Source organism: Salvelinus sp. IW2-2015, linkage group LG13, assembly GCF_002910315.2.
Source record: "Salvelinus sp. IW2-2015 linkage group LG13, ASM291031v2, whole genome shotgun sequence".
In the NCBI taxonomy this organism is placed as follows: domain Eukaryota; kingdom Metazoa; phylum Chordata; class Actinopteri; order Salmoniformes; family Salmonidae; genus Salvelinus; species Salvelinus sp. IW2-2015.
The window spans coordinates 24,162,277-24,187,158 of record NC_036853.1 but is presented as its reverse complement, the minus strand read 5'-3'; the positions used below and the strand labels follow the sequence as shown (position 1 = coordinate 24,187,158).

At 40.3% G+C, this 24,882-nt stretch overlaps 1 protein-coding gene across 1 annotated transcript in view; it reads left to right on the top strand.

The window, feature by feature from the left end:
* LOC111971402 (BMP/retinoic acid-inducible neural-specific protein 3-like) overlaps positions 1-24,596 on the top strand; it is a 106,394-nt gene extending 81,798 nt beyond the window's left edge. Inside the window, exon 8 of the mRNA XM_023998162.1 lies at positions 22,733-24,596. Within this exon, the coding sequence (XP_023853930.1) occupies positions 22,733-23,849 (1,117 nt within the window). The 3' untranslated portion in view covers positions 23,850-24,596. The remainder of the gene's footprint in view (positions 1-22,732) is intronic.
* The last annotated feature ends 286 nt before the right edge of the window (positions 24,597-24,882 follow it).

Below are 24,882 nucleotides of genomic sequence, written 5' to 3'. Positions count from 1 at the left end.
CTATACAACATGTATTTTTTTGTAATGTTTATGAATAGTTATTTGGTCAGAATAGGTGAGAGTCTAATAGAAATATCCGCACATTCTGGGAAAAAGATGCTACGTTAGCACAATGTATAACCACTGATTTCAGCTCTAAATATGCACATTTTTGAACAAAACATAAGTGTATGTATAACCTGATGTTATAGGACTGTCATCTGATGAAGGTTTATGAAGGTTAGTGAAAATTAATATATTTTGCTGGTTTATTCGCTAACGCTAACATGCCTATTGCTATCGCTAACGTGCCTTGATGAATGAATGCGGTTGTGTGGTAGGCTATTGTAGTAAGCTAATATAATGCTATATTGTSTTTTCGCTGTAAAACACTTAAAAATTTGGAAATATTGTCTGGATTCACAAGATGTTTGTCTTTAATTTGCTGTACACCATGTATTTTTCAGAAATGTTTTATGATGAGTATTTAGGTATTTCACGTTGGTCTCTATAATTACTCTGGCTGCTTCGGTGCTATTTTTGATGGTAGCTGTGATGGTAGCTACAATGTAAAACTGATTTATACCTCAAATATGCACATTTTTCGAACAAAACATAGATTTATTGTGTAACATGTTATAGGACTGTCATCTGATGAAGTTGTTTCTTGGTTAGTTTGGTTGGTTCTTGGTTAGTTTGGTTGGTTTCGTGCATGCTACCTGTGCTGTGAAAAATGTCTGTCCTTTTTTGTATTTGGTGGTGAGCTAACATAAATATATGTGGTGTTTTCGCTGTAAAACATTTTAAAAATCGGACARGTTGACTGGATTCACAAGATGTGTATCTTTCATTTGCTGTATTGGACTTGTTAATGTGTGAAAGTTAAATATTTCAAAAAAATATTTTTTGAATTTCGCGCTCTGCCTTTTCAGTGGAATGTGGGAGGAGTTCCGCTAGCGGAACGCCGGGGCTAGAAAGGTTAAAATAACATCAAATTGATGAGAAATACAGTGTAGACATTGTTAATGTTGTAAATGACTATTGGAGCTGGAAACGTAAGATTTGTAATGAAATATCTACATAGGCATACAGAGGCCCATTTTCAGCAACCATCACTCCTGTGTTACAATGGCACGTTGTGTTAGCTAATCCAAGTTTATCATTTTAAAAGGCTAATTGATCATTAAAAAAAACTTTTGCAATTTATGTTAGCACAGCTGAAAACTGTTGTCCTGATTTTAAAGAAGCAATAAAACTGGCCTTTAGACTAGTTGAGTATCTGGAGCATCAGCATTTGTGTGTTCGATTACAGGCTCAAAATGGCCAGAAACATAACTTTCTTCTGAAACTCGTCAGTCTATTCTTGTTCTGAGAAATGAAGGCTATTCCATGCGAGAAATTGCCAAGAAACTGAAGATCTCGTACAACGCTGTGTACTACTCCCTTCACAGAACAGTGCAAAACTGTCTCTAACCAGAATAGAAAGAGGAGTGGGAGGCCCCAGTGCACAACTGATCAAGAAAACAAGTATATTTGTGTCTAGTTTGAGAAACAGACGCCTCACAAGTCCTCATCTGGAAGCTTCATTAAATTGTTTCCGCAAAAGACCAGTCTCAATGTCAACAGTGAAGAGGCAACTCCGGGATACCGGCCTTCTAAGCAGAGTTCCTCTGTCCAGTGTCTGTGTTCTTTGGCCCATCTAAATCTTTTCTTTTTATTGGCCAGTCTGAGATGGCTTTTTCTTTGTAACTCTGCCTAGAAGGCCAGCATCCCGGATTCGCCTCTTCACTGTTGACGTAAGAAAGAGACAAGTTTTGTTAACGTGGGGGGAAGTGGTGACTGGCTTTCAAAAGTTGGTGCTGTACAACGTGACCGGTCGGGAGTAGGCTACTAAGTGACTGCGAGTGAAGAGCAAAATAATCCTAACATTGATTTATCAAGACCAGTCCCCTTAGTCTTGACAAGCAGCATGAAACTGTGCTGAAATAGTTGACCACACGTGGGTAGGCTATTGCTTCAAATCCTATTATAACAATTGGATGACTTTGGGTGTTCCAGTAAGCAACACTTTTTTGCTTTCATTAGCCTACTTTATTCTTAAAAGAACTCCCGCACAGAGAAGAGAAAGGAGCCTTAAATAATTAAACAATAAAGCGATTGAATTCACAAAAGCATTTGACAGTTTTTAATATTGGCCATCAACCAAAAACACTGTACCATGGTTAAAAAAATAATAATCAAAATGTATATGTTTATTAGGCTACTGTGCAGTCTGACAAGTACACATAGCCTACAGTACATACTGTAGTGAACATGGGAAAGTGCCTAATTCTTTACCTAAGGGAGAGCAGGCCATGTACAGACTTTCTCGGTGACCTCAATAACTCGGTCTTTAATGCTTTTTCGGGTTGCATCAGTCATGGACAGAAACTTCTGAGACACAGTTTTAATGATGAACACCCGGAGGTTCACTGGTAAGCCACATTTGCCTCAGTGTCCACTCGTTGTATCTCCCTTTGTTTACACATCCTTGGAACAGCATTAACGGTCTAGACAGCATTTGCTGTGCCTGGTGAGCAGTTCATTAAGTTCTGTTGTCAGAAGAGCAATGGAAATGTTAGGGTGAACTGACTAGTCTCAACACTAGTAAGACTCTTGTTGCCTACGGTAGACCTACAGTATATCTAAAATTATTTTTTAATCTCTACATATAGGTCTCCTGATTTTAAACCCGATCAAACTTATTTGGCATCAACTGAAAACATTAATCTGTAACTCTTGCCAAGCCTACAAGCAAAGATGAACTGGTGAAGGCCATCAAGATGTTTTTACTTGAGAAATTGACGATACAATAATGCAAATATATTGATTATCTCCGCAAGGTTTTACCCGTGGTCATTGAGCTGGGGGGAAGTGCAACTAAAATGTAGTTGAAATAAACACAATACATTGCAAGTTTGGGGGATTTTCACACCTACAGTAGCCGGGCTATTGAATTATAATTTTGAAAATAAATCAATGTATGAAGAGTCTATTGTCCTGCTAATAGCCCATCCTGTAAACATTGTTTGCATGATCGGCTACACCTGCTACAGTACACTTGTGAAAAAAAAGTGTTTGTAAACATGTTTTCAAAATGCCTCCAGCTGTCCATCAGTACTGTAAATAAAAACACAGCATCTAAAACAAAATGCACATAATGCTTGTTTACTTTCTTCATTGTCACAAATAACTGAACACACAACATGAGCAGATCATTTTTCGTTACTGCAAATCTGGTATGTGAGAATATCTAAGGGGCTTTTATATAATAATGCAGGGTTAATTATAATAATAATCGTTGGATAACAGATCGGCTCTCGGAACTCATTAAGAGGCGGCTTCTATCTTCAATATAATAATTCATTCAGAAGGTTAACCCTCCTGCTGTGTTCTGGTCGAATTGGCCGATTTACAAGTTCTCTCTGAAAAATGTAGTTAATTTAATCGGATTGTCATAATGTTCCATGACTTTGTCCACATAGGGCATCTGAACACACAAAATACATTTTGATGATTTTCATAAAATTGTGGGTGTTTTATTTAACTTTTGTGGTGTTCCCAGTCAAAAATGACCTGTCATTAGAAATTAATGGGTGAGACTACAATTAGTGTATAAAATTGAGTTCAGGTACATGCCCAGTCATCGGATGGACACACTTGATCTCCCAGACCCCCACATGCATGTTTGAGCACACTCACTCCCCTTTTTGGCTTCATGGCAACCCCCACGGGAACCTTTCCCCAATAGAATCCTTCCCCCACGGGAACCACACCTGTTGGCATCCCCTCCCAGACCCTCACATGCATGCGTGTTTGAGCACAAACACACACACCTCACTCCCCTTCTTGGCTTCCATGGCAACTCCCACAGGAACCTTTCCCCAATATAATCTTTCCCCCATGGGAACCACACTTGTTGGCATTCTCACAAACAATCGTAACATTGTTTCAATAATATATAGAACTTTTGTCGCAGCTCTGGTATATAAAGCTTTTTTGAGGCCTTGTTCACAATAATTCTAATGCAGCACAATAACCAAACAATATACTGTATGTGAGGCTCTTGATCATATCTTTGATCATGACATTGGTGGTGAGAGAGGCCAGGAACCTGACAGTGAAGATGCGTTAGAGGAGGAAGTGTCAGAAGTTGAAGACAACACAGAATATGATCCAGACCAAGAGACAACCGATGTGGAACAATCCAGTGATGAGGAAGAGGGCCCTGCTGAGGTTGTTGTTACATTCCGGTCAAAGAATGGTAATTTGTCCTGGTCTTCATCCCCACCTGAGAAAAGAGGTCGGATGTCGGCTGAAAATGTGATCAGGGTGACCCCAGGGCCAACGAGATACACCATATCCCGGGTTGATGACACAAAATCTTGTCAATATATATTTTTTAAAGTCATTGTTAAACTTTGACACAAAGTAGTCTGTGATAAATAGCACAATATGTTTCATCTGAGTATTTGTTATAGTCCATACATTGTGCTTTTGTTACTCAAAACGAGTTGTATGAGCTCAGGTCAATGAGGCCTACAGCCCATAAATAGCAAATAGAAGTTCAAAACTTGTAATGTTCACAAGAACTTAAGTTGATAATATCTAAAACATTAGGTGATATGTATTATTATGGATTTATAATCAGCTATAATGGAGCGGTCATTTAGGACATTTAGGACTGGGAACACAGAATTAACATGAAACGAACACAACAGAAGGGTTAAACCCATAGGTTTTAAGTCTGCAGTAGGTTATAATAAGTGGAAAATTGCGTGTCAATTCATAAAGCCTGTGCCATGGAATCGGTACATCGAAAATCTCTTAACTATTTTGCAATCTATATGGCACAGATGTCAATGTTTTGGTTCTTAAATGAAACTGCTATATATTTTTATTTATCACAATTTTCCTTAACAACTTTTGGTATTTAATGCAGGGCCGACAGACAAGTTCCTTATTTTTATTATTATTATTTTTTTTTTTTACTGAAACCAACTTTCTATGGCTTGTTTAAAAAATAACAATACTGGAGATGATATGAATAAAGGGAAAAAGGCTATTCTTGAACATGGGATGAGGCATTCTTAATCATTTTAAATAAAGGCAGTTTGTTATTTAGAATTATTTATTTCGGTTTTTAGAGGGAGAAGCCAAAAGCCCACCGTGCCTATTTAAAAAAAATATTTAGTCCAAATGTCAAGTGACATTCCCCCATTGTATTTACCCAAGTTCTCTCAACTCCATGACCATCGACAGTTTTTGTTGTTGCCTGATGCAGGACTCTAGTGCCAGAGGAGAGACGGACTGAAAATGTCTCCATTAATTGCCACAGTTTAGAATACCGATAGAACAGCGTTCTAACTCCCCCTTTGAGTAGTGTGGTGCAAAGACAGAATGCCACCATCTACCACTAACGGTCGCGGCATAAGCTCGTAACTTTTAAATAAAGAACCAATGAACTAATTCAAGGGTTTTTCTTTGTTTTACTATTTTCTACATTGTAGAATAATAGTGAAGACATCAAAATAATACATATCTGACCGACCTGCTCAAATCGGTCTTATGTAGCAAAATTAGAAATTTTGTTTTTTACATTGGATAAAAGTAGAGACTCAGAGCTACACAATGGTATATCATACACTGCAATTTATGAAACAATGGGAAATACATTTTGCTTTAAAAGTTGATAAACTCACTTTTGAATGTACTAACAATAGCAGTCAAGCACCCAAGCTAGCTTGCCAGCTACTTCCAGACATCCAAGTGAGCGAGAACAGCTTAATGAACATTACTCGCCCTAGCAGAGCTGGTTAGGCTGTTATGTTTTCCAGAGCGTTGGTGACTGCAACTGTGCTGTCAGATTGTCAGTTCGTAAATTCAGAGCATTTCGTGTTCAGAGCGCACACCGGAAGCTCTGGCAGATGAGTAGGGTTGAGCCGAACTCTCTGACCTCACAACGGCAGTCAAGCACCCAAGCTAACTGGCTAACGTTGGCTAGCTACTTCCAGACACATAATGAGAGAACACCCCACTCTGACCATTGTACTTGTGCTAGCAGAACTGGTTAGGCTGTTTTCATGTTATTGTTGGTGACTAACTCTTGTCACGAACCGGCTCGAAGTTCGTAAACAAAAAGGGAGACAACGTGGAGATTAGTTAACTTCTCTGCGCTACGGATCCCTTTTACGGGATCATTTTCCTAAACAACCGCTGAATTGCATGGCGCAAAATATTACAAAAAATATTTATAATCATGCAATCACAAGTGAAATATACCAAAACACAGCTTAGCTTGTTGTTAATCCACCTATCGTGTCAGATTTTGAAAATATGCTTTACAGAGAAAGAAATCCAAGCTTTTGTGAATGTATCAATCAATGCTAGAACAGCTAGCTCCAAATTAGCATGGTCACGAAAGTCAGAAAAGCAAAAAAATGTATCGCTTACCTTTGATAATCTTCGGATGTTTGCACTCACGAGACTCCCAGTTACACAATAAATGTTATTTTTGTTCGATAAATATTACTTTTATAACAAAAAAAACGCCATTTGGGTTGCGCGTTATGTTCAGAAAACCAAAGCCTCGTTCCGTTCGACGAAAATTTCAAAAAGTATCTGTAATGGTCGTAGAAACATGTCAAATGTTTTTTTATAATCAATCTTCAGGTTGTTTTTAACAAACTTAATCGATAATATTTCAACCGGACCGTAACCTATTCAATAAGAGAGAAAAAGAAAATGGAGAGCTCCCCTCTCGCACGCAGGAACTATTCAGAGGACACCTGACTACTTTTGAAAAATCTCGCTCATTTTTCAAAAATAAAAGCCTGAAACTATGTCTAAAGCCTGGTCACAGCCTGAGGAAGCCATTGGAAAATGAATCTGGTTGATACCCCTTTAAATGGAAGAAAGACTGGCCAGGAAACACAGATTTAAAAAAATAATATCACTTCCGGGTTAGATTTTCTCAGGTTTTCACCTGCAGAATCAGTTTTGTTATACACACAGACAATATTTTGACAGTTCTGGAAACTTTGGAGTGTTTTCTATCCTAATCTGTAAATTATATGCATATTCTACGATCTGGACCTGAGAAATAATCTGTTTACCTTGGGAACGTTATTTAAAAAAATATTTATATAACCTGACCCCTAGCGTCAAGAGGTTAATAAAATATATTTTATTCCTTAAGTAAACAAAATACAATTAACAATGATGTGTGTAGTCAGTAATTAGTAGTGTAAGTGAGTGTTTGCGTGCATAAATGTGATAATGAGGGGTGTTGAAAGGTGCCAAAGTAAACAACCAAAACGGCCACAAAAATGCCACAACCAAAATCTATCAGTGTCTTTATGGAGAGAGTCTCCCGAATGGGGAAAAGGTGTATTTATCCCGGGACACACCCGACTCCAGGTGTGTCCCAATTCGCCGACGACCCTCCCAGCTCCGTCCACCAACATCCTATTAAGGAAAACAAGTGCAAAGAGAAAATTGGCAGACAGAGTGGGAGGGTCGTCACCCCCACCCCGCCCTCATAAAACCGGGGACCAACAAGGACCCCGGAACACCATACCAGTCACACAAACAAAATACTACCCTGGATCCGAATAGAAGACCCCCCCCTGCATCTCAAATGACCCAGCCTGCATCCCAAATCCATGAGGGGGGGTACGTGTTCACACTTCCAGTTGCCCCAGCCAACCTCATCCTCCCCAGACCTCAGCAACCTTTGCACACAGGAAGCAACCTTTAAGAGGAAAGAAGAAAACGAGACCAGAAGGGAAAAGACAGGAGCGATAGAACAGGACAATACCAAACAAAATAACTGGTCAGTCACGTGAACATTCAGGAACAGGGTGCACGAGAGCGCGTCAGCAACAACATTATTAGTCCCATCCGGTTTACTGACCAAGATACATGGAGAAGCCCAACTGGAGAAAGGAGGCTCTGCTCTATCACTCTTCAGCATGTACCTGACCTCAACATACAGACAACGCAGTTTCTCTGAAGAAACTATATAGAACCGCTGACGAATGGGGTCAGCATCTCCAACGTCAATATCGTGTTCTATTACGTTTGTACATGTAGGTGTATTGGCAAACACATTTGGAAATCTCAGAATCAGGCTGACCCTCAAAAGGTAGATGAGCGAGAAGGCTGTCTGAAATATCCAGTGTCTCTGAATTTTTCAATCTACCCTGCAGTATGCAATCGTCGGGACCAGGAACATATTCCTCTCCATGCACGGACCTAGCATGACAAGGTCCCTGCGAAATAACGGTATCGGCCAAAAGAACAGGTTTACCGTCCTCTGTAGACTCCCCTTGTTCGACCTCAGAGGAACGTGCATAATAGGGTTTTAACAGATTTACATGGCACAGTTGGTGTGCTTTTTGCCGTTCTGGAGTGGCAACTAGATAGTTTTGCTTAGTGCACTGGCACACAACCGTATATGGACCTTGAAACTTGGCTTGAAAAGGAGAACCAACAATTGGCAGCAGAGCAAGAACCTGGTCACCTGGACTAAAGTGACGAGGCTCAGTTCGCCGATCAAATATGCCCTTCATCCTTTCCTGTGAAGATAGCTTCTCTTTAGCCATTTCCCCAGTGGCGTACAGGCATCACCAGAAATCACACACATCAGATAACAGGGACTGAGGGGGCTCGGGAGACTTCCAGTCATCCTGGAGAACAGATAGGAGTCCACACACCCTATGTCCAAACACAAGGTAATTTGGACTGAAACCCGTGCTCTCCTGTGAAACCTCCCTAGCGGCTAACAGTAACCAAGGCAACCCCTCCTCCCAATCCTTATCGCTAGACAAATTGTGTTTAATATGGAGCTGTTGGAGAACCTGACCAAACAGATTAGAGGTGAAATTAGATCCTTGATCACTCTGAATGACCTTAGGGACTCCAAACAGTGAGATCAACTGAGTCAAAGCTTTTAGCACAGACTTAGTGGTGATAGACCGGAGAGGATAGGCAGCAAGAAACCTAGTGGTCTGACATCAGTGAACAGGTAACTAATACCCTTTTTAGAACGAGGCAGAGGACCAACACAGTCAATAATCAGATACTCAAAAGGTTGGCTGAGTACAGGAATAGGAAACAGTGGTACCGGCTTAATAGCTTGATTAGGTTTACCAGTTAATTGACAGGTGTGACAAGTTTTAATGAACTCAGAAACATCCCTCTTTAACCTAGGCCAAAAGAAATGTCTTAATATGCGATTGTAGGTTTTCCTCACACCCATATGTCCAGCAACGTTCTTATGGGAAGTTGTCAACACCAACTCATTGGTGCGCATTTGGAAAAATGATGCGCACTGCTGCAGAGGATAAGTTACCAGCCTCAGAAATTGCAGCCCAAATATATGCTTCACAGAGTTCAAGTAACAGATACACTTAACATCAACTGTTCAGAGGAGACTGTGTGAATCAGGCCTTCATAGGCGAATTGCTGCAAAGAAACCACCAATAATAAGAAGAGACTTGTTTAGGCCAAGAAGAGACATTAGACTGGTGGAAATCTGTCCTTTGGTCTGATGAGTCCAAATTTGAGATGTTTAGACATCCTGGAAAAAAATGTATTGGGGCAGAGATACCAGAAGACATGTGGCAATATTTCAAGATTTAGGATGTAAAAAATTAACCCAGAATTGGACCCTATATCTATTAGGTGCTATTGGGCTCCCGCTATGACATCATATGTTTTGGGATTGTCCATCTTTATCCCCTTTTTTGTTCCCCATTTTCAACACTTTATGCAGCGTCTGCGTTCGACCAATTGACTACAACCCATACACCGTCATATTTGGAATAACCCCAGGGAACAATGTCACAAATAATCTATCAGACACGATAGTATTCACATTCACATCTCTGTTAGCCCGCTGACTCATCCTTTTTTAATAGAAATCTGCTTCCCCAACCTCCCATTCACGATAGGTGAGAGACGTTTTATCTCTCCTTAAATTAGAGAAAATTAGGTTCACCACCCAAGGCACTACTGAAAAAAGTAAAAGGTGTGGCAGCCTTTCACATCACAAGTAATGAGATCCACATCTCTGGCTATTGAGTGACTGTAGATATTCACGGTCAGGCACCTACAGGTGTAGGACTACACACAAACTATGAGTGAATAACATAAATAAACTCTCTACACAGTTATTTGTGAGCTTGAGGATGTGAACAAAAAAGTATGATTGTGTATATACTGTATCATGTATAATATGTATGACTAGTTGTATATTATGTATTGCCTGTAGTGGGGTCTTTTATGGTTCTAAATCCATCAGTCTAAACTAACTATTAGTATTATTATCTGTTTTTTATTAATTTATTATTTTCTATATTTACAATAAGTGCAATGACACAAGGATTTTAACTGGGGGGAAATTATGAAATCACAAAGGACCAAGATTAATTTAAGGTCATCCCACCCTCCAGAGTAGGAGAGGTGTGTATTATTTGTAATTCAAAAAAATAAAGGACAATTGTTCAATACGTGAAAAATCTGTCGATGTGCCCTTGAGCAAGGCACTTAAGTCTAATTGCTCCTGAAAGTCTGGATAAGATTGTATGCTATGTGACGTGAAAGTAAAACATCCAGGCTATCTAAGAAATCCACTTGAGTATCCCATTTGTGCCTGAATACACTCTGGTGTATTGTGAATGTCCCAGTCGGAAAATTGCTGCCTCATGTCCCCATGTTCATGTTCAGACGTACACACTGTTAATAGGTGAGGGGAGATAAATTATGTACAGTACTCTGCATATTGGTTTGACAGTTCTGCACTGGTGTTTTCTGTTTCTTATGTTCAAAATAGTTCAAAGGCAATCAATCAGAACATTGGATAGCTGCTCCAATTTCACCAACCCGCTTTGTCGGGTAAAACTGCTGTGCTTGTGTTTTTTTCTCTTCATTTTCTTCTAAATGTGTTTTAGAAATGGTTTCACTTGGCAAAATCAGCACGTATTTCTTCGTTAACAATCATAGAGAACTGATTAATAAATAGGAAACTATTTCATACATTAGATATACTGTGAAAGACTTTATTTTAATGGTGTGTCCTGTTTACTTGTCCTAGTTTATGGAGAATGTATTTTCTTCATACATGAAGAGAAAACCGTAGTTAGATTGATACTCTATAAATAAATAAAAGGGTCGTGGCATGGCCATTTGATTCTCATAAGCTGTGCAAATACTGCCACAGAAAACTAGGTCTCCTAGTACTACAGCTATTGGGGCTGTAACACAGAAGTGATCTTGTTCAAGTCTGACAGATTTGTCTGAATGGGTTTCAGTATAACAATTCAAGCTGCTTCCTGCCCCTTCCATTCTAGGTTTTCTTCTCAACCTATTGTTGTTTCCCCCCTATTGTTTCATGGAGGCAATTTCTAAAGTAAATCCAGTTAGTCACAGAGAATTGTGTGACAGAGCAGAGACAAAGTAACATCCCCGGTCTCGGGCATTAGGTGTTTGTGTAAAGCGCTAACAGACCGACAGCTACATGTAACACCTCTTCAGTTGCCACCCACCTCCTCTCTCACCTCATCTCTCTTGGCAACACTACCCATGTGGGTGACAACACCAGGCCCAGTAGAAAAAAACCTGAATCGAATAAAAATAAAACATTTTTCTTCGATAGAAATGTTTCTGCAGCTATAATTTCATTTGATTAGCGTACACGGCAAAATGTCTTATGGCATCTATAATAGGGTATTCATATCAAATCAAATTGATTTATATAGCCCTTCTTACATCAGCTGATATATCAAAGTGCTGTACAGAAACCCAGCCTAAAACCTCAAACAGCAAGCAATGCAGGTGTAGAAGCACGGTGGCTAGGAAAAACTCCCTAGAAAGGCCAAAACCTAGGAAGAAACCTAGAGAGGAACCAGGCTATGAGGGGTGGCCAGTCCTCTTCTGGCTGTGCCGGGTGGAGATTATAACAGAACATGGCCAAGCTGTTCAAATGTTCATAAATGTCCAGCATGGTCAAATAATAGTCATCACAGTGAACAGGTCAGGGTTCTATAGCCGCAGGCAAAACAGTTGAACATGGAGCAGCAGCACGGCCAGGTGGACTGGGAACAACAAGGAGTCATCATGCCAGGTAGTCATGAGGCATGGTCCTAGGCCTCAGGTCCTCCGAGAGAAAGAAAGAAAGAGAATTAGAGAGAGCATACTTTAGTTCACACAGGACACCGGATAATACAGGAGAAATACTCCCGATATAACAGACTGACCCTTGCCCCCGACACATAAACTACTGCAGCATAAATACCGGAGGCTGATACAGGAGGTCAGGAGACACTGTGGCCCCATCCGATGATACCCCCGGACAGGGCCAAACAGGCAGGATATAACCCCACCCACTTTGACAAAGCACAGCCCCCACACCACTAGAGGGATATCTCCAACCACCAACTTACCATCCTGAGACAAGGCCGAGTATAGCCCACAAAGATCTCCGCCACGGCACAATCCAAGGGGGGGCGCCAACCCAGACAGGAAGACCTTGTCAGTGACTCAACCCACTCAAGTGACGCACCCCTCCTAGGGACGGCATTGAAGAGCACCAGTAAGCCAGTGACTCAGCACCTGTAATAGGGTTAGAGGCAGAGAATTCCAGTGGAGAGAGGAGAACCGGCCAGGCAGAGACAGCAAGGGCGGTTCGTTGCTCCAGTGCCTTTCTGTTGACCTTCACACTCCTGGGCCAGACTACACTCAATCATAGGACCTACTGATGAGATGAGTCTTCAATAAAGACTTAAAGGTTGAGACCGAGTCTGCGTCTCTCACATGGGTAGGCAGACCATTCCATAAAAATTGAGCTCTATAGGAGAAAGCCCTGCCTCCAGCTGTTTGCTTAGAAATTCTATGGACAATTAGGAGGCCTGCGTCTTGTGACCGTAGCATACGTGTAGGTATGTACGGCAGGACCAAATCGGAAAGATAGGTAGGAGCAAGGCCATGTAATGCTTTGTAGGTTAGCAGTAAAACCTTGAAATCAGCCCTTGCCTTAACAGGATGCCAGTGTAGGGAGGCTAGCACTGGAGTAATATGATCAAATTGTTTGGGTCTAGTCAGGATTCTAGCAGCCATATTTAGCACTAACTGAAATTTATTTAGTGCTTTACCCGGGTAGCCGGAAAGTAGAGCATTGCAGTAGTCTAACCTAGAAGTAACAAAAGCATGGATACATTTTTTCTACATCATTTTTGGACAGAAGATTTTTGATTTTTGCAATGTTACGTAAATGAAAAAAATCTGTCCTTGAAACAGTCTTGATATGTTTGTCAAAAGAGAGATCAGGGTCCAGAGTAATGCCGAGGTCCTTCACAGTTTTATTTGAGACGACTGTACAACCATCAAGATTAATTGTCAGATTCAACAGAAGATCTCTTTGTTTCTTGGGACCTAGAACAAGCATCTCTGTTTTGTCCGAGTTTAAAAGTAGAACGTTTGCAGCCATCCACTTCGTTATGTCTGAAACACAGGCTTCCAGCGAGGGCAATTTTGGGGCTTAACCATGTTTCATTGAAATGTACAGCTGTGTGTCATCTGCATAGCAGTGAAAGTTAACATTATGTTTTCGAATGACATCCACAAGAGGTAAAATATATATAGTGAAAACAATAGTGGTCCTAAAACGGAACCTTGAGGAACACCGAAATTTACAGTTGATTTGTCAGAGGACAAACCATTCGCAGAGACAAACTGATATCTTTCCGACAGATAAGATCAAACCAGGCCAGAACTTGTCCGTGTAGACCAATTTGGGTTTCCAATCTCTCCAAAAGAATGTGATGATCGATGGTATCAAAAGCAGCACTAAGGTCTAGGAGCACGAGGACAGATGCAGAGCCTCGATTTGACGCAATTAATAGGTAATTTACCACCTTTACAAGTACAGTCTCAGTGCTATGATGGGGTCTAAAAGCAGACTGAAGTTTTTCGTATACATTGTTTGTCTTCAGGAAGGAAGTGAGTTGCTGCGCAACAGCTTTGTCAACATTTTTTGAGAGGAATGGGAGATTCGATATAGGCCGATATTTTTTTAAATATTTTCTGAGTCAAGGTTTGGCTTTTTCAAGAGAGGCTTTATTACTGCCACTTTTAATGAGTTTGGTACACATCCGTTTATTATGTTCAACATAGGAGGGCCAAGCACAGGAAGCAGCTCTTTCAGCAGTTTAGTTGGAATAGGGTCCAGTATTCAGATTGAAGGTTTAGAGGCCATGATTATTTTCATCATTGTGTCAAGAGATATAGTACTAAAACACTTGAGTGTCTCCCTTGATCCTAGGTCCTGGCAGAGTTGTGCAGACTCAGGACAACTGAGCTTTACAGGAATATGCAGATTTAAAGAGGAGTCCGTAATTTGCTTTCTAATGATCATGATATTTTATTCAAAGAAGTTCATGAACTTATTACTGCTGAAGTGAAAGCCATCCTCTCTTGGGGAATGCTGCTTTTTAGTTAGCTTTGCGACAGTATAAAATATAAATGTCGGATTGTTCTTATTTTCCTCAATTAAGTTGGAAAAATAGGATGATCGAGCAGCAGTGAGGGCTCTTCGATACTGCACGGTACTGTCTTTCCAAGCTAGTCGGAAGACTTCCAGTTTGGTGTGGCGCCATTTCCGTTCCAATTTTCTGGAAGCTTGCTTCAGAGCTCGGGTATTTTCTGTATACCAGGGAGCTAGTTTCTTATGACAACTGTTTTTAGTTTTTGGGGTGCAACTGCATCTAGGGTATTGCGCAAGGTTAAATTGAGTTCCTCAGTTAGGTGGTTAACTGATTTTTGTCCTCTGACGTCCTTGGGTAGGCAGAGGGAGTCTGGAAGGGCATTGCGGAATCATTGGGTTGTCTGAGAATTTATAGCGCAACTTTTGATGCTCCTTGGTTGGGGTCTGAGCAGATTATTTGTTGCGATTGCAAACGTAATAAAATGGTGGTCCGACAGTCCAGGATTATGGTCCGACAATCCAGCCAACATGTCTGATTTCAAAAAGGATTTACGGCGAAAGCACACCAAACGATTGTTAGGTCAGTGCATAACCACAGAAAAACACAGCCATTTTTCCAGCCAAAGAGAGGAGTAACAAAAAGCAGAAATAGAGATAAAATGAATCACTATCCTTTGATGATCTTCATCAGAAGATACTGATCATACTGTCTCACTTGGCAAAAAGCCAGAGAAAATGCAGGGCGCCAAATTCAAATGAATTACTATAAAAATCAAACTTTCATTAAGTCACACATGAAAGATACCAAATTAAAGCTACACTGGTTGTGAATCCAGCCAACATGTCAGAATTCAAATAGGCTTTTAAAACAATGCTATTATCTGAGTTAGCACCATTGTAAACAAAGAGAGATAAGCATATTTCAACTCTGCAGGCGCGACACAAAACGCAGAAATAAAAATATAATTCATGCCTTACCTTTGACGAGCTTCTGTTGTTGGCACTCCAATATGTCCCATAAACATCASAAATMGTCCTTTTGTTCGATTAATTATGTCAATATATATCCAAAATGTCCATTTATTTGGCACGTTTGATCCAGAAAAACACCGGTTCCAACTTGCTCAAACGTGACTACAAAATATCTCAAAGGTTACCTGTAAACTTTGCCCAAAAATGTCAAACTACTTTTGTAATACAACTTTAGGTATTTGTTAATGTTAATACTCGATAAAATTGAGGACGGGATGATCTGTGTTCAATACAGGATTAAAACAATCTGTAGCATGCTTTCTGGTCATGCATCTCTATCTAACAGGACACTTCAAGTGACTTTGATTCAAAATGGCCGTACTTCTTCATTACACAAAGGAAAAACCCTCAACTAATTTCTGAAGACTGTTGACATCCAGTGGAAGCGGTAGGAACTGCAAGAAGGTCAATTAGAAATATGTATTCCCAATGAAAACCCATTGAAAAGAGAGTGACCTCAAAAAAAAGAAATCTGAATGGTTTGTCCTCGGGGTTTCGCCTGCTAAATAAGTTCTGTTCTACTCACAGACATGATTCAAACAGTTTTAGAAACTTCTGAGTGTTTTCTATCCAAATCTACTAACATTATGCATATCTTATCTTCTGGGGATGAGTAGCTGGCAGTTGAATTTGGGTATGCTTTTCATCCAAATGTGAAAATGCTGCCCCCTATCCTAGAGAAGTTAAGATCCACAACATTTATTTCATGGGACAAAACTAGGTCCAGAGTATGACTGTGGCAGTGAGTAGGTCCGGAGACATGTTGGACAAAACCCACTGAGTCGATGATGGCTCCGAAAGCCTTTTGGAGTGGGTCTGTGGACTTTTCCATGTGAAAATTAAAGTCACCAAAAATTTGAATATTATCTGCTATGACTACAAGGTCCGATAGGAATTCAGGGAACTCAGTGAGGAACGCTGTATATGGCCCAGGAGGCCTGGAAACAGTAACTATAAAAAGTGATTGAGTAGGCTGCATAGATTTCATGACTAGAACCTCAAAAGACGAAAACGTCGTTTTTTTTTTTGTAAATTGAAATTTGCTATCGTAAATGTTAGCAACACCTCCACCTTTGCGGGATGCGCAGGGGATATGGTCATTAGTGTAACCAGGAGGGGAGGCCTCATTTAACACAGTAAATTCATCAGGCTTAAGCCATGTTTCAGTCAGGCCAAACACATCAAGATTATGATCAGTGATTAGTTCATTGACTATAACTGCCTTGGAAGTGAGGGATCTAACATTAAGTAGCCCTACTTTGAGATGTGAGGTATCACGATCTCTTTCAATAATGGCAGGAGTGGAGGAGGTCTTTATTCTAGTGAGATTGCTAAGGCGAAAAACGCCATGTTTAGTTTTGCCCAACCTAGGTTGAGGCACAAACACGGTCTCAATGGGGATATATGAAACTGACCTTTAAAATATATTTTTTATTTTCTACTTTTCCACTTTCATATATTTTCATGAGTTGTCCTCAATTCATCATACTCTGTTGCTGTGTGCACATATGCAGTACCAGTCAAAAGTTTGGACACACCTACTCATTCAAAGGTTTTTCTTTATTTTTACTATTTTCTACATTGTCGAATAATAGTGAAGACATCAAAACTTTCAAAGTTTCAAAGTAATGACGGACGGTCGTTTCTCTTTGCTTATTTGAGCTGTTCTTGCCATAATATGGACTTGGTATTTTACCAAATAGGGCTAGCTTCTGTATACCACCCCTACTTTGTCACAACACAGAAATTCCACAAATTAACTTTTAACAAAGGTACACCTGTTAATTGAAATGCATTCCAGGAGACTACCTCATGAAGCTGGTTGAAAGAATGCCAAGTGTGCAAAGCTGTCATCAAGGTGAAGGGTGGCTACTTTGAAGAATCTCAAATATAAAATATATTTTGATTTGTTTAACACTTTTTTGGTTACTACATATTTACAGTGCCTTGCAAAAGTATTCATCCCCCTTGGCATTTTCCTATTTTGTTGCATTACAACCTGTGATTTAAATGTATTTTTATTTAATGTAATGGACATACCGAAAAAAGTCAAAATTGGTGAAGTAAAATAAAAAAAATACCTTGTTCCAAAAAATTCTAAAAAAAGTACAACTGAAAAGTGGTGTGTGCATATGTATTCACCCCCTTTGCTATGAAGCCCCTAAATAAGATCTGGTGCAACCAATTACCTTCTGAAGTCACATGATCTGTCACATGATCTCAGTATATATATATATCTGTTCTGAAAGGCCCCAGAGTCTGCAACACCACTAAACAAGGGGCATCACCAAGCAAGTGGCACCATGAAGACCAAGGAGCTCTCCAAACAGTTCAGAGACAAAGTTGTGTAGAAGTACAGATCAGGATTGGGTTATAAAAAAATATCCGAAACTTTGAACATCCCACGGAGCACCATTAAATCCAATATAAAAAAATTGAAAGAATATGGCACCACAACAAACCTGCCAAGAGAGGGCCGTCCACCAAAACTCATGGACCAGGCAAGGACGTCATTTATCAGAGCGGCAACAAAGATAACCCTGATGGAGCTGCAAAGCTCCACAGCGGAGCTCTGTCCATAGGACCACTTTAAGCTGTACACTCCACAGAGCTGGGCTTTACAGAAGAGTGACCAGAAAAAAGCCATTGCTTAAAGAAGAAAATAAGCAAACACGTTTGGTGTTCGCAAAAAGGCATTTGGGAGACTCCCCAAACATATGGAAGAAGGTACTCTGGTCAGATGAGACTAAAATTGAGCTTTTTGGCCATCAAGGAAAATGCTATGTCTGGCGCAAACCCATCACCATGAACACCATCCCCACAGTGAAGCATGGTGGTGGCAGCATCATGATATGGGGATGTTTTTCATGGTCAGAATTGAAGGAATGATGGATGGTGCTAAATACAGGAAAATTATTGAGGGACACCTGTTTCAGTCTTCCAGAGATTTGAGACTGGGACGAAGGTTCACCTTCCAGCAGGACACTGACCCTAAGCATACTGCTAAAGCCATACTCAAGTGGTTTAAGGGAAAACATTTAAATGTATTGAATACCCTAGTCAAAGCCCATACCTCATTCCAATTAAAAATCTGCGGAATGACTTAGATTGCTGTACACCAGCCGAACCCATCCAATTTGAAGGAACAGGAGCAGTTTTGCCCTAAAGAATGGGCAAAAATCCCAGTGGCTAGATGTGTCAAGCTTATAGAGACATACCCCAAGAGACTTGTAGCTGTAATTGCTGCAAAAGGTGGCCCCAAAAATCTATTTTAATTCCAGGTTGTATGACAACAAATTAGAAGTACTGTATGTAGTGTATGTAAGTTGTTTTGTCTGAAACGTTGTTCCCCCTGCTGCTACTGGACCAGGTCTCTCTTGAAAAATAGATATTCTCAATGACAAAAACCTGTATTAATAAAGGTTAAATAAACATATTTAAAAAATTGTGAAGAAATCTAAATGATGAAATAGCACATATGTACAGTGGCTTGTGAAAGTATTCACCACAACATTAAACAAAACTACAGACAAATACAGTACAACAATTACAGTTGAAGTCAGAAGATTACATACACTTAGGTTGGAGTCATTAAAACTAATTTTTCAACCACTCCACAAATTTCTTGTTGACAAACTATAGTTTTGAAAAGTCGGTTAGGACATCTACTTTGTGCATGACACAAGTAGTATTTCCAACAATTGTTTACAGACCGATTATTTCACTGTATCACAATTCCAGTGGGTCAGAAGTTTACATGCACTAAGTTGACTGTGCCTTTAAACAGCTTGGAAAATTCCAGAAGATTATGTCATGGATTTAGGAGCTTCTGATAGGCTATTTGACATCATTTGAGTCAATTGGAGGTGTACCTGTGGATGTATTTCAAGGCCTACCTTCAAACTCAGTGCCTCTTTGCTTGACATCATAAGAAAATCTAAAGATATCAGCCAATATCTCAGAAAGAAAATGGTAGACCTCCACCAGTCTGGTTAATTCTTGGGAGCAATTTCCAAATGCCTGGAGGTACCACGTTCATCTGTACAAACAATAGTACGCAAGTATAAACACCATGGGACCACGCAGCTGTCAAACCGCTCAGGAAGGAGATGCGTTCTGTCTCCTAGAGATGAACGTACTTTGGTGCGAAAAGTGCAAATTAATCCCAGAACAACAGCAAATGACCTTCTGAAGATACTGGAGGAAACAGGTACAAAAGTATCTATATCCACAGTAAAACAAGTCCTATATCGACATAAGCTGAAAGGCCACTCAGCAAGGAAGAAGCCACTGCTCCAAAACCACCATAAAAAAGCCAGACTACGGTTTGCAACTGCACATGGGGACAAAGATCGTACTTTTTGGAGAAATGTCCTCTGGTCTGATGAAACAAAAATAGAACTGTTTGGCCATAATGAACATCGTTATGTTAGGAGGAAAAAGGGGGAGGCTTGCAAGCCGGAGAACACCATCCCAACTGTGAAAAAGGGGGTGGCAGCATCATGTTGTGGGGTGCTTTGCTGCGGGAGGGACTGGTGCACTTCACAAAATAGATGGCATCATGAGAAAAGGAAAATTATGTGGATATATTGAAGCAACATCTCAAGACATCAGTCAGGAAGTTAAAGCTTGGTCGCAAATGGGTCTTCCAAATGGACAATGACCCAAAGCATACTTCCAAAGTTGTGGCAAAATGGCTTTAGGACAACAAAGTCAAGGTATTGGAGTGGCCATCACAAAGCCCTGACCTCAATCCTATAGAKAATTTGTGGGCYGAACTGAAAAAGCGTGTGCGAGCAAGGAGGCCTACAAACCTGACTCAGTTACACCAGCTCTGTCAGGWGYAWTMMGKCKKAWTRCWCCRAACTTATTGTGGGAAGCTTGTGGAAGGCTACCTGAAATGGTTGACCCAAGTTAAACAATTTAAAGGCAATGCTACCAAATACTGATTGAGTGTATGTAAACTTTTGACCCACTGGGAATGTGATGAAAGGAATAAAAACTGAAATAAAGAATTCTCTACTATTATTCTGACATTTCACATTCTTAAAATAAAGTGGTGATCCTAACTGACCTAAGACAGGGAATTTTAACTAGGATTAAATGTCAGGAATTGTGAAAACTGAGTTTAAATGTATTTGGCTAAGGTGTATGTAAACTTCCGACTTGAACTGTATATATAACATCACTAAAATCTGATACCGCCAGTAATGTACATCGTACCAGCTCCTTCCTGGCCTCCAAAGAAAAACAAGCCTCATGCCGGTAATAAAAACCTATTCTCAGCTTGAGCTTCCTTATCAAGTTCTCCACATAAACAATGAAGCTCAGCTTGTCATCAACCCACACACCCAATTATTTTTACACTTTGACTTGCTCTAAAATATGTCCAGCCAATGTAGCAATGACATTAGTAACATGCCTGGTTTTTGAAAATACCATGCATTTTGTTTTACCCAAATTCAGAACCAGCTTCAAATCATACAGATTCTGTTGTATGATGTTAAATGCTCTTTGGGCATTTTCAAAAGCTAAAGATAAACTACTAACACTTGAATAGAGAACAGTATAATCTGCATAAAAATGAACATCCGCTGTTTCAATATGATCTCCAATGTTGTTGATATACAAAATTAATAACAGTGGGCCCAAAATAGAACTTTGCGGAACACCTGAGCACACCTCTATGTACTCAGATTTACAACCATCCACCATTACACATTGTGTACGATTTGTTAGGTAATTTATAAACCAATCTAGAACATGACCAGTAATTCCACAATATTTTATAATTTGCACTAACACAGCATGGTCCACAGTGTCAAATGCCTTTGACAATCAATAAAGACAGACACACAATGTAACTTCTTGTCAAGAGCACAGGGGATGTCATTTAAAACATTCAATGTTGCTGAAACAGTGCTGTGGACAGACCTAAAGCCTGATTGCATTCAATTTAAGATGTTGTTTTCAGCTGCCTACTAACTAAGGACTCCAGTACCTTTGACAGTACTAACAATTTTGATAAGGGTCAATTACGAAGGATCTCCACCTTTCAGGAGAGGCAGTACAAAAGCAGATGCCAAAACTTGGGGATTTCCTTAACATCATGTGTAAGGTTAAAAATACATGTTAAGGGGGAGCAATGATGTCTGCAGCTAGGTGTAGGAAACGGGGGTCTAGATCATCAGGGCCAGGGGATTTTTTTTCTATCAATTTCTTTCAGGCCTTTACGCACTTCTGAAACAGAGAAGGATGAAAAGGAGAACCTTAGCAAAGGAGTGCACAGGGGTGTCAGGTAAATTCATACTGGGCTCAGTTATACCTTTGACCTTTTCAAATAAACTGCCTGCATCTAGAAAATGCTGATTTAAGGTTTTCAGAATGGAGGTTCTCTCAGTTACAATCTCTGTGTCTACCAACAATTGTTTGGGAAGCTTTGTATCTTTTTGCACTACAAACCTTTCACTACTTGCCAAAATGTGGATGGATTATTGAAATTATCCAAAGTAGATTTCAGGTCTGCTTTCAATTTTCAGATCATAGCCACACCCATATTTCGAAGACATTGAAAAGCCATCCAATCATCTGCTGAACCAAACCCTCTTGCTTTAGCCCACATTGCATTTCATTCCCTTATGATTTTACTAAGTTCCTCAGTAAACCAAGGGTTCTCTCTGCCCTTAATCCTGCATTTTTTTAAAGGGGATGACTATTGCATACATCCTATTTTCTACAATGTAGAAAATAGTAAAAATAAAGAAAAAACATTGAATGAGTATGTGTGTCCAAACTTTTGACTGGTACTGTACCTACGTAGATACTGCATTTATCATTGTTTTATGTCTCATGTGGGGTTGGGAAAATACTGTGACACCCTGCTTGCGTACATATGAAGTTAACACTCTTTGACAACCCACTGACATGGCCAGACATAAATACTGCAGGGGGATAATTTATATATTGTTATTTCTTCAGGAAAATACAGCTATAGGATGACATGAACCTATGGGAGATGAAACTATTTATTGGGGAATATGTGGTTATTCTAGTGAACCTGATATCATAGTGCAGATAGTATTCCCAGAACTGCAAAGTGTTCAGTGTATGGCCATACTAAGTACATTTCCCCAAAAATAAAATAATAATATACTGTCTGGAAGGTGATCTGTATTTGTGCTTGAGTGTGTTTTGCAGGTCCTTCAGCTACTGGCTGAACTACATCCTGTCCATCATGTACTGCAGTGAGAACAACTACATAGGTTCCTACCTGGAGGAGACAAGGAGCTGCTCTTGCCCCTACGACCATCCATCCTGCCAGGGTGTCATCCCCTGCACTGTGGGCGATGGCTCTTTCTGCGCCTCCTGCTCCTATGACAACCGCTCCCGCTGTGCCAGCTGCAACCCCGGGTACATGCTCAGCCAGGGGGTCTGCCGCAATGAGGTCCCAGACTCCACGGACCACTACATCGGCTTCGAGACGGACCTGCAGGACCTGGAGCTGAGATACCTGCTGCAGAAGAAAGACAGCCGTATTAGCATCCATGGGATCTTCGTCAGCAACGACGTCCGACTCAACAACTGGTTTGACCCGTCGTGGCGGAAGAGGATGCTGTTGACACTGAAGAGCAACAAGTACAAGTCCAATCACGTCCACATGCTACTGGGGATGACCCTGCAGATCTGCCTAACTAGGAACAGCTCCCTGGAACCAGTGCTGTCTGTCTACATCAACCCCTTCGGGGGAAGTCACTCTGAGAGCTGGAGCATGCCCATAGACCAGAACAGCTATCCTGATTGGGAGAGGACTAAACTAAACATTCCCCTGGACTGTTACAACTGGACATTGACTTTGGGTAACAAGTGGAAAACTTTTTTTGAGACTGTCCACTTCTACCTGCGGAGCAGGATCAGGGCTCCGTTGCCCCAAGGGAACGGCTCGGTGTACTACGAACCTTTCGAGTTCCTGGAGCCCGGTAAGAACCTGGGCTACATGAAAATAAATAGCATCCAGGTGTTCGGCTATAGTATGCATTTTGACCCGGAAGCAATCCAGGACCTGATTCTGCAGCTGGACTACCCGTACACTCAGGGATCGCAGGACTCAGCCCTGCTGCAGCTGCTGGAGATCAGGGACCGGGTCAACAGACTGTCCCCTCCCGGACCTCAGCTCCTGGACCTGTTCTCCTGTCTTCTGCGCCACCGCCTCAAATTATCCACCACAGATGTTGTCCGAATACAGGCAGCGTTGCAGGCTTTCTCTGCCAAACAGCCGAACTCCATGGAATACGAAACAACCAAATTATGTAGCTAATAAGGTGCCAGTGTCCAGATACAAAGATGCTTGTGCTGCTATCACACTGACCTGATTACAGTTAAGAGCAATTTTGGAAGGCACTGATGGACATTTTGGTTATGATCTCAAGAGATATGCATTTGGGTTAATGTAAAATTATAAGTTTCTGGAAATGTGTAGTGTCATAGACACATAAGGGGGCTTCACCATGTTCACTTTGCCTTTTTACATAATAACAATAAAACTCAGACTTTCTGACCATTATCAATATCAAAAGGTTTATCATCACTGATATGTTGCCCATATGCTGAAATCCGTAAATTGCACAGATCTCAATAATCACTTACAATGTGATGCTTTTGCTGATAATGAAGTGTTATCTCGACAGTGTGTTTGGTTTGACACCAGCATGGCTTTAAGTCCTTCACTTTGTTATTAAACATACACCATGCTTTTATACTCACACTCTTCAGTTTAATCCTACCCCACCCCATGTTCAGAGCTACATGAGTCACTATGGAAATCAACTGTTCCTTGTTTTAAATTTTTTTCATATATTTAAATTCCCACAAATTGGAGTTACAACAGTACTTCAGACGTACAGAAATAAAACACCATAAATGCAATGGCTAGTATGTTATGTTACATGTAATTACATTTTTTATAATGCAGTTGTTTGTGAACAGTCACTAAGCAATGTCGATATGTTGTATAACATTCTGAATTTGTTAATTCACTAAATAAAAGTCATTTTTATGTCCTGTCTGTAAATAGTGTAGATATTCCATCTAGTGTCTATTTTTATCAGAAATAATCTATTACTTAAATCCATCTCAAATGTATATTTTATCTTTAGTTCATTAATCTAGATGGTATCATATTTGATGCAAATCGAACAAAATTAGACATACTAGTACTGTTAGTTGTTCCCAGATCCTGTCAATTAGTACCAAATCACTAAATGACAGTGTTAAATGGAAGTGTGTCAGTTAAGATTATAGTTAAATCTTAATCTCTTCTCTAAGGACGACAAGCTTCACGCAAACCACAT